The following is a 10,817-nucleotide window of genomic DNA, read 5'->3' as shown; positions in this document are numbered from 1 at the left end:
ATGAAGTCCCTAGTCTGAATGATTGTAAATATCGTGCATACTGTTCTGCACTGTCTACGTACAAATGTATGAAAAGTCTTTTTGCATATAGACTGTCACAGCTCATTGGACATTGTTTATTTACTGTTTTGGCTTCCGCCAGGCCCTGTACTCTGTTTTACTATTCTACTGTTCCGCAGGCCTTCGGTAATCTCGGATTACTGGCCGGTTACGATGCTAAACCCATAGGGCCGGGTTTGGGTCGTGACAGATAGCAACCAAGCAACACACACAAATCAAAAATATTAGTTGCTCAGAATTAAAAAAGGAAAAAGAAAAGTACACTCTATAGTTGAAAATAAAATCTCAATTACATAATGTACTTTTTGTATTTTAATCTATGCACCTATTATTTTTGTAAAATTTGGAGAACTCAAACGGAATTTGGACCCTCCCCATGGTTAAAAACCATGAGCCATCTCAAAGCCACCACCACCATTAGCCTCCTTCAAGAGCTCCACCAGTTTGTTGGTTACTTTCTCCCTCACCTCCATCAATTTAGCTTTCAATTCCTTAAGCTGTTCCAAGCTAAGCTCCTCAATAGAAGCTCCAAACAAAGCCTCATTCTTTCTAGCTGTTCCTAGCCTCAGTTCATCAACGCTAGGGTTGCGCTGAAGCACAAGCATGACAGCAACTTCAATGCCACAACGGGTAGAAAGCTCATTAGCCTTCTTGAATAGGCTAAAGCGGCGTTTCAAGAAGCTTAATTGTGAGTTGTTAAGCCTCACAAGCTTGGACTTTTTTCCACCCTTGTTTTTGTTTTCCATGGCTGAACTTAAAATTTTATTGTCAAATCAAAGAAAGAGACCCCAATGAGTTGTGTGTGCCCTAAACTTAAAACTAGATGGGTATTTAAAAGGGAATTCTCCGGGAGCTTCTATATACACACACCTAATCCCCTCAATACACACACTTAATGTTATTTAATTTTATTACAATTTTATCCCTAAGTGAAATTACCATTTTAGACACCATTGTTAATTGAAAACATCTCAATGCACACCTCAGAGTTCACATTGTTGCATCGTGTGTGTAAGCCACTGGTTTGGCATCCTTCTTTGAAAATGGCTTTGGCATTTCTGTAGGGTTTTCATTTTTTACAAAGGGCTTTGGCATTTCTGTAGGGAAAACATCATTGTGATGGAGGATTTACCTTCTGAAAATCAGCAAATAAGTATTCATGTGAAGCAGAGCGAAGGAAATGTGAGTTTAATTTTTTTTTTTTTTTCGCAGCGTCGTTCGGATAACCAGAGCCGAATTTTGTTATTTTGTTCGGAAATGTACTACCGAAATAATTTTGTATTTTCGGAAGTTGATGTCCCAAAAAAGTGATAAATTTCGAAAGTTGCTGTCCAAAAAATGTATTAAAATTCGGAAGTTGTTGTCCGAACAAAGTTAACTTGTACAACATTTAACTTCCGAAATTTGAAAAAAAATTCGGACAACTACTTCTAAATGAAGTAAATCTTTTTTTTCCATTTTATATTCCAAATTTGCAAACTGCATACCAAATTTACAGTTTCAAATTGCAAATTAATCTTTATAATGCCATTAAAAATTTGTAATGTTATACAAAACATGCAGGAATATGTGTCAACTCAAGGAAGTCAGGTTTGCGCGGATTTTGTGTTAGATTACACCACTCATTTCACAACTGAACAAGTTCAGTCTACGAAATTATAATGATTATGTTTTGAATTGCTCACCAAATGTAAATGTTTGATAATATTTATTTAACTTTGTAGGTATTCAAAAGTAAGGATGAATTGCTTAACTGGGTACGTGAAGTTGGAAAGAGAAATGGTTTGGTCATTGTAATCAAAACATCAGACTATGGTGGAGGGAAAAAAACACCCAGGATGTATCTTGCTTGTGAGAGGAGTGGCCAATATAGAGCAACAAAGAAGTTAAAACATGATGGCAACAATACATCAAGAATAACCGGTATGAAGAAGTGTGGTTGTCCTTTTGATATGAGGGCTCACAGGTTTACCACATATGATGAATGGACATTGACTGTAATATGCGGATTGCATAATCATCCACCTGCGGACCACCTCGAGGGACATTCATATGCGGGGAGGCTATCAAAGGATGAGAAAGCATTGTTAATGGATATGTCAAAGAGCATGGTTCGGCCAAAAGAAATCCTAGTAACCTTGAAACAGCGAGATGCCCTCAATGTAAGCACACTTAAAACCATTTACAATGTACGCCATCGAAACAGGGTGGTACAGAGAGCTGGAAGATCACAGATGCAACACTTATTGGGTGAATTGGCCAAGTATAATTACATTGAGCGCCATCGGTCTGAAGAGTCCACGATGACTGTGACAGACTTGTTTTGGGCACATCCTACCAGTTTGGACTTATTTCGGTCTTTCCCACGTATATTAATTATGGATTGCACATATAAAACTAACAGATATCGGCTTCCTCTTCTTGAAATTGTGGGAGTGACATCAACTGAAATGACATTCTCTGTAGCTTTTGCATACTTACAGTATGAGAGGGTCGATAACTATGCGTGGGTGTTAGCTACATTACGTGATGTCATGGATGGGTTTGTTGTGCCAACAGTTATTGTTACTGACAGAGAGCTAGCCTTGATGAATGGCATACAGAAGATATTCCCGAGTGCCAGAAATTTATTATGTCGTTGGCATATCAGTAAGAATGTGTTGACCAAATGCAAGAAAATGTTTGAGACACAGCAAAAATGGGAGAAGTTCAACCATGAGTGGAACTCTGTAGTGTACTCATCTTCTGAAATTCAATACGAGGAGCGTCTTCAATCATTACTTAAGGAATTCAGTAGTTATCCTGATGCAGTCAAATATGTCATGGATACTTGGTTGGTTCCTTACAAGGACAAATTTGTGGCGGCATGGACAGACACGTGTATGCATTGTGGCAATGTTACAACGAACCGGTAAGATTACTTTTCTTCAATATGTTATTAATAAGTGCCATATTCTTGATTTTAACTTGGCTTACATTGAATTGAACAGGGCAGAGAGTGCACATGCAAAACTTAAAAGACAATTGGGTTCATGTCAAGTCTCATTTCAGGCATCATTTGAGAAAATACACAGTTTGCTTGAGTTGCAACACACTGATATCAAGGCTTCATTTGAGAAAAGTCTAACTGTTGTGCAACATCAATTTAAACCTTCTCAATTCAGGGAGCTACGGGGGAATTTGTCTATCTCTGCATTGGAGTATTTGCTTGTTGAGAGTAAGAGAGCCAATTCCATTGGTATTGATGTTGAAGCTTGTGGATGCGTCCTTTGCCACACTCATGGTTTACCTTGCGCCCATGAGATTGCTGACTACATCAGACAAGATCGTCCTATACCACTTGCTACCATACACTCACAGTGGAGGCAACTTCATATCTCCATATGCAAGAAAGAAGAGGAAACAGAGGTGACTTGTCATGCAGAAGTAGAGTTGTTTGTGAACAAGTTTAATAAAAGTGATAGAACCATGCGATTGGAGCTTTTGAAGAAGTTGAAAGAGATTGTATATCCGGGAAGCACTTTTCTTGTTGAGCCGGAGGTGAAGCCCAAAACACGTCCTCGGGATCATAAGAAGATCAATGTTTCTACCTGTCGTGACCCGTGTTCATTTGAGTTAGTGCAATCTGGACATGATTCCTTCTCACCTAGGGACACTCAAATCACTACATTAGCTTCTACTCTGCAAACCAAGAAGAAGCAACCTGTTAAGGGAAAGGAGAAGGTGAACCCGAAAGGGAAGGCATACATTACTAGAACAGTGAAACCTGGTGCATATGTTGATGCTTTCCCTACTGGGTTAAAACCATACATTAAGTTTGTCAAGGATGTAGCTGCAGATGGGAGTTGTGGTTTCAGGGCTATAACTGCTTCAATTGGTCATACAGAAGATGATTGGGCTCAGGTTAGGCGTGACCTATTGGGTGAGCTGTACACACACAAAGAGGAATAGATTACACTTTATGGGTCCTATGAAAGGTTTGAAGAATTGACAAGCATATTGTCATACTTTGAAGACAGTCCTGGATACTCACATTGGATGACTATGCCAGACATGGGGCATCTTGTTGCATCGTGCTACAATCTTGTGTTATACCACTTGTCTTTACAGCAATGTCTCACCTTTTTACCTCTTAGAACAGTGCCAGTACCTCAACTTGATAGACGTGAGATTGCCATTGGGTTTGTCAATGAAAATCATTTCGTCCTGGTATAACAGAAACTTATCAATTGCGTTTATGCATGTACAAGAAGTTATGAGGTATGACCACTAAGTCAATTGATATTTGGTGCAGGTTTTGCTGCAGCCAGGCCATCCAGTTCCTCCTATTGCCACTAATTGGAGAAAATACCGTCACCCTTGCGCTATGGACTGTGATGATGCATATGTGCGTCGCATTCAACATTTCAAGGACATTATTCATGATAATGTAGCTACTCGAGAGACTTTTGATGTTGTTGATGTCGCATGACACATGTATGCATTTGACAATGTTACAATTATGGAAGAAATTAATGGATGTGTTTTTGATGTTAATGTGTTATGTTTTGCAATGTGGATTGAATGTTATCGACCATTGTTACCATTCCATTGTAATAAGAAAATATCATTTACAAAATCAACGACCATTGTTACCATTCCATTGTAATAATAAAATGTCATTACAATGTCAGTACAACACCATTGTTGCCATTCCGTTCTAATAAGAAAATATTAACCACTGTTACCATTACAACAATGTCATCTTACAAAAAACACCAAACAATATTCATCAACTAACAAAATAACATGTAACAACATAACATGTCATGAATCAGTTGTATGCCTACGCCTAGGCCTACGACTGTATGTCAATGTCGAAGATGGAAAGCGACCTCCAGCAGAACTAGGTCCAGCTTTGTCAATGTGCTGACCTTCAAGAACATGTGTCATACTCTCGATAGCCTGGTAAAGTCGATAAGGATGGCGAATCCCCTCCTGATAACCAGCGTCAATAATAGGATGTGAAATCTGCAGTGCATGTGCAATACGCTGCATTTGAAAAGAATATCACATTTTAGGGAACATATCAGAAAAAAAAGTAAGTTACATATGCATCAGAGGGGATAATATATTACATCTGCATGTTCGCTGAAATCCTGATGGTCATGGACACGCGGTTCATCAGTGTGCTCGACATATAGGTGCGTGATATTCTTATACCAATCCATGTAACCCGGTACACATTGCCAAGGCTGACGAACTGGTGTGCTCCTCCGTTGCGCAGACAACACGTGGTTATCCTAAGCCTTCCACATCCTATCCAAGTATTTGTACATGACGGTATATCGTGCAGATATGTTGCCTCGTGCACCACGACTGGGAGCTAGCGGTGCATCTGGGATGGTTTGAACCCTGCCAAACTGCCTCAAAACTCTATCTGGATGATAGGGTTTGACAACGTCTAAGCACTTTAAGCATCCATGGTAGAACGTAACCGGGTTACGTGGATGCCGGTCTCTGCAGCTGTGGTATGGATCCCAAATAACCTGTAAACGAAAAGTGTTTTTGCATTAAAGTACATAAAGGGTAAGATAAATGGAAGTGTTAAAATTATCGCAGGATGAGTAAACTTACATCAGTAGCTACTAAACTGTCAAGCTCGGCTCGAAAAGATTTCAAATGGTCAATGGAGGAACCCGCCTCTCTCCTAGATGCCCAATGGTACACGTGTGGCATGTCTTCATTGTAGCCCATGTTCTGATGAGGTCGGAATGCTCGGAAGTGCTCATAAATCCACGCCTCCAAAAGAGTCATATAACCACCCATCTGCTTAACCCCAGACCGGCTAGCAAACCCCAACTGTCGATATAAAAATGCTAATGCAGCAGCACCCCAGGCATAAGTATGTATGGATCCCAAATCCATCAACAAGCCGAGGTAAACAACGGGAACCCTGCCGCCACTCTTGTCACTGAAGAGTGTACATCCCAACAGAAACAATAAATAAGCTCTTGCAGCGCACTGTATAGCCTCCTCGGGGTCTGAATCTATGACACCAGCAAACTGACTTCGCAACCATTCAAGCCTGACTGAATTGCCACCAGCAGAAGAAACCTCTTCATGTGCTGCAAGTTCAGTAATCCCCAAGCCATAAATGAGTAATGTAACTCCATGATGATCTGTCACATCTGGTATGCTGACTGATTTGCCTACAATGGGAAGGCCAAGAATAGTGCCAGCATCATCCAGGGTCAAGGTCATCTCACCAACTGTCATGTGAAATGTGTTCGTCTCAGGTTGCCGTCTCTCAACAAAACATGAGACTAGAAGCTTGTTGACGAACCGATAAGTGCAACGAGCTAACTGTGACAGTCCAGACTGCTCAATAATGGCTTTGAATCTGGTGTTGTTCTCTACTAACCACCATGGCCATGCAAGGATCTTGGAAGAGTGATTATGACACTTTAGGGGCCCTCGTTCCTACAACACAAATGATATCTCATTACAAACTACCATACAACACACAAAAAAAAAAAAAAAAAAAAAAAAACTCATATACAAATGAATTTCAGTTTTACTGAGGAATGTTTACCTCCCCGTGCCAAATAGCTGCAGCCACATGACTATTGAAACTCCGCAGTATTGACGGATCAGTTGGTCCACCTAGAAAAGCATGAGTAAGGTACTCTTCCTGGACAGGAGGAGAATCAGGTAAAGAGGTATCCTCCACAGCAATGTCAGGCATATCATAACCTTCAACTCGTCTTTGGCTTCGGCCCCCACTTTGACTGGCACTGGGAATATCATATTCTACCGAAACTGGATCACGACCTCGACCACGACCTTGACCTCGTCCTCGCCCACACCCTCGTCCCCGTTGATGGTCTACATCCAATTCACGACGTCGTCTATTTGAAGCAGTAGGTGGGACACGTTGTTGATATTCAGCATCCATATTATCTGCAAAAAATACTAAGTGTGTGTGTAAATAAACAGAGTGTGTGTAAAATTAATGACAGTGTTTTAAATTATAAGTGTGTGTGTAATGAGTGTGTGTGTAAAATTAATGAGAGTGTGTGTGTAAATAATAACTATTTTAAATTATAATGAGAGAGAGTGTGTAAAATTAATGAGAGTGTGTGTAGTGAGTGTTATAATTAAGAGTTATCATTAAGTGTTAGAAGGGGAAAAAAAAAAAATTGTGTTCGGAAGTTGTTGTCCGAAAACACCTATTCTGTTCGGAAGTTGTTGTCCGAAAATACCTGTTCTGTTCGAAAGTTGTTGTCCGAAATTATAGCTACTACTCGGAAGTTGAAAACCGAAAAAAAAAAATTATTTTCGGCACTTGAAAGCCGAACCAAGTAAATGTTTTCGGAACTATAGTGCCGAATAGAAGCAGAAATTTCGGAACTCTAGTGCCGAACAAAAACAAAAATTTCGAATAACCAGTTCCGAATGAAACACGGCAATCACTTGCATTGGGGTGGACTGAAAATTTCGAAAATGGTAAGAATTAACCCTACATTACAAATTAAATAGGAATGAGAAGATTCTAATCTGTGTAAACTAACCTAAAATGTAAAAATTTCAATGCTCTTCAATGCCAATACTTCAATGACACAAATGGATGGATGAAGCTTTTGGGGAGGAACAGTGGAGAGTGTGAGAGATGGGTGTGTGTGTGTGAGGGGTTCTCAGATGGGTGTGTGTGTGTGAGAGGGGTCTGTCACGGGTGTGTGTGTGAGAGAGGGGGTGTGTGTGTATGATTTACATTTGGGGGTATATGTGGAATGATAGGTGTGTGTAGTGAGTCAAATATATTAGGATTTATTTTTTTAGTGTGTGTGTTGAGAAGGATTTGTATAGAGAGGAAAGGGTGTGTGTATATAGAAGCTCCCGAATTCTCCTTGCCTTTTGGGTGTGAAATTCCCGTTTTGTCCTTGTTATCATTATTTCATAAATGGTAATGGACCCATAGCGTCATTAATTCTTATTGTGAGTAAACAAGAGATTATGTAAATCCAGTCTGGGAATTCAATTAATTACGTTCACAGATTTACATAATCTATGTGTGTATAGAAATGTATAATTTGTTGAAAATTGATGAGGGTGGTTTAAGAACTGGTCAATGAACTCCACCAAAATATATATTGAGTAGTGTTATATATCATGAAATAAATATTATGAAAAGTTTCATAAAGCTAATCTAAGAGTAATTGCATAACATACAATAAAACGCTACAAATTAATTCAAGGGTGAAGAATTTTCATGATATTTCTTTCATAATATCTAATATTACTGATATATATATATATATATAATAAATAAATAATTTAACAAATTTACAATAATATAAGAAACAGAAATAAGATTCACCTAATATTTTGTTTAATTGGTATATTTATTGGTACGTTTAATTAGTTTTTCTAACACTATTGAAAAACTTATGAAGTCTAAAGGGATTTGTGGAAACCATAGGAAAACACTCGACAATGCATAAAAACTTGTGGGAACTATGTTTAGATGATATTTTTAAAAACTTTTGCTATCATTACTTATGGACTTTTCTTTAATTTTTCTTTGCTAATTTTAAATCAAATTAAAATGCATTTTATATAGTTGGAAAGCTTTTTCAAATTACTGAAGTACGTTCAATTTATATATATTTCACATCTTGACCTATTTTAAGCCCAAAAAATCATTATCTAAGGTTATTTGATTTCCAATATGCTATAAGTTTATAAAAATTTGGTGTCAACAAATTTTTTTGTAAATATATATATATATTTTTTTCAAAAGCACAAAGGCATGCGGACAATATAACAATAACAACAACCACAAAAAAATGCATTAATCAATAATTAAAAAAAAAAATGGGCCCTATTACCTCACCCCTTTAAATAATCTTGTGGCAATTCGGATAAAAGATTTTTTAAGAAAATTCTTAATTCGTTAAAAACAAAAGTATTTCTAATAAATGCAACAACGGTAATCCAAAAAATAAAAGAAAGTAAATGCAGCAATCAACCGTTAATGATAAACAACAAAAGAATAAATGACACTATTACATCATCCGATCAAAGGATCTTGTCATAGTTTCGATTGAGAACTTTGTACAAATCTTTGAATAATTCGAAAACAGAAAAGTGAGGACATTTTCAAACATAATGAATGACAAAAAATTACATGACGACAATAGAATAAATACGATCAAAATTAATAACAAAACGACAACAGACAAAATAAGCATATTACTTCAGTTGATCAATGAAGTGGCAAATTTGAAGAAAAACTTTATAGAACTTCTTGAAGCATTCTTTAAAATAAAAGGCTTCTAATAAATGCAACAACGATAATCCACAAAAGAAAAGGAAAAAATGCAGCAATCATCAACAATTAATAATAAACGACAAAAGAATAAACGAGACTATTACATCATCCGATCAAACAACCTTGTGGCAACTTCAACGGAGAACTTTCTACAAATGTTCACATATTTAAGACGAAAACGTTATAAGATTTTCTTTGAACAACGAACAAGGCTGGACAACAATAGAATAAAATGTGATCAAAATTAATTACACAACGTCAAAAATAAATGCGCCTATAGGTTGATTCAATTAAGCCGCTAATAAATGCAGCAACGGCGATCACCAACTAAAAGAAAGATAATGTAGGAACGAACAATTAATAATAATCATTACTAATGAAAAATAATAATTGAGACTAGTACATCATCTGATCAATGGATCTTGTGACAATTTTAACAAAGTCTTTTTGAAATCTTCAAAAAAAATTCCCAGGCAAAACTTCTAAAACTTTTAAACATAATAAGCAACAAACAAGTCATTACAACAATAGAATAAAAGAAAAGATGTGGCAATCAATAATTTTATTGAAAACTTTCTAGGAATTCTTGAAACTTTTGGGGAAAAAAGGGCTTATAAAACTTTTAGAATTCCAAAGGAAATTGGGCAGACTTTAAGAAAACACTTTGAAATGCAAGGAAACTTGCTGGAATTATGTTCAGATAAATTTTCTTTTTCTTTTTCCAAACCTTCTAAATCATTTGCTACCGTTATTTTTTTTAAAATAAATTTTTATTTATTCTATAAGATCTTTGACTTAGTTTCAGGCACAACTTTACTAGTATTATTATTTATGTATTTAACAAAAAGTAGCTTCTTATTCATTTACCAAAAAATTACCCTTTTTCTTGTTTCAATTCCAGTCTATCCATCCACATATGTGTCCTGCTTCCACAAAACTACTTCGAATTACCATTTATAAATAAAATACATGTGTTTTGATTTCTTGATTGAGCTATCGTTCGATTAATTGTTATCAACACATTTTTCATATTAATATGAACTTTTGTTATTTTTCTCTTTCAAAATCTCACAAATTTTTACAATATACATCTATGCACAAAACATTATAAACTTGGAAACAACCCAAAACTTCGCTCAAGCTTCAAACCTATTAGCATGCCCTAAATATGTTTAAGACCTAAGGAAAAGCTCTAATCTTCTTTTGGCTAGCCAATTCAAGGCTTTGTAGCACATTTGCTTCTTTTTTACCCCCTAGTAAAATTAAAACTAATTTTTTTTTTTTAGTTTTACATTGTTATTAGATTTGCCAATCATATATCCACAATTGGGTGCCCATTTTTTCTCAAATTTTACATAAAAAGAAAGGAACCATTAACAATAATGCTGCTGTTTTATTCATTATTAATTAGACTCTAACATAATTAGGGAACATAGGAGAAGCC

The 10,817-nt window shown here is 36.6% G+C and overlaps 2 protein-coding genes across 2 annotated transcripts; one reads left to right on the top strand and one right to left on the bottom strand.

The window, feature by feature from the left end:
• Positions 1 to 440: 440 nt before the first annotated feature.
• LOC114277626 (agamous-like MADS-box protein AGL28) lies at positions 441 to 806 on the bottom strand. The gene has a single exon (XM_028219539.2). It carries the CDS (start codon positions 804 to 806, stop codon positions 441 to 443), a length of 366 nt encoding a protein of 121 aa, XP_028075340.2.
• A 1,092-nt stretch (positions 807 to 1,898) lies between these two features.
• On the top strand, positions 1,899 to 4,531 carry LOC145791511 (PKS-NRPS hybrid synthetase cheA-like). Its single transcript, XM_082871868.1, has 4 exons — positions 1,899 to 2,971; positions 3,051 to 3,963; positions 4,171 to 4,269; positions 4,355 to 4,531. The coding sequence occupies exons 1-4, from the start codon at positions 1,899 to 1,901 to the stop codon at positions 4,529 to 4,531; spliced, it is 2,262 nt and encodes a 753-aa protein (XP_082727994.1).
• Positions 4,532 to 10,817: the final 6,286 nt, after the last annotated feature.

Source organism: Camellia sinensis, chromosome 5 (genome assembly GCF_055761805.1).
Source record: "Camellia sinensis isolate YWXY chromosome 5, ASM5576180v1, whole genome shotgun sequence".
NCBI classification, from domain to species: Eukaryota; Viridiplantae; Streptophyta; class Magnoliopsida; order Ericales; family Theaceae; genus Camellia; species Camellia sinensis.
Note: the sequence above shows the minus strand (reverse complement) of the source record. Positions and strands in the feature narration are given on the sequence as shown.

Bases quoted from the DNA above. Each gene is read 5' to 3' on its own strand.
- LOC114277626 (XM_028219539.2), bottom strand. From the start codon at position 806: ATGGAAAACAAAAACAAGGGTGGAAAAAAGTCCAAGCTTGTGAGGCTT.
- LOC145791511 (XM_082871868.1), top strand. From the start codon at position 1,899: ATGTATCTTGCTTGTGAGAGGAGTGGCCAATATAGAGCAACAAAGAAG. The intron at 3,964-4,170 runs GTTAGGCGTGAC...TTGTCTTTACAG, and splicing joins CAGAAGATGATTGGGCTCAG to CAATGTCTCACCTTTTTACC. The intron at 4,270-4,354 runs GTATAACAGAAA...TATTTGGTGCAG, and splicing joins ATGAAAATCATTTCGTCCTG to GTTTTGCTGCAGCCAGGCCA.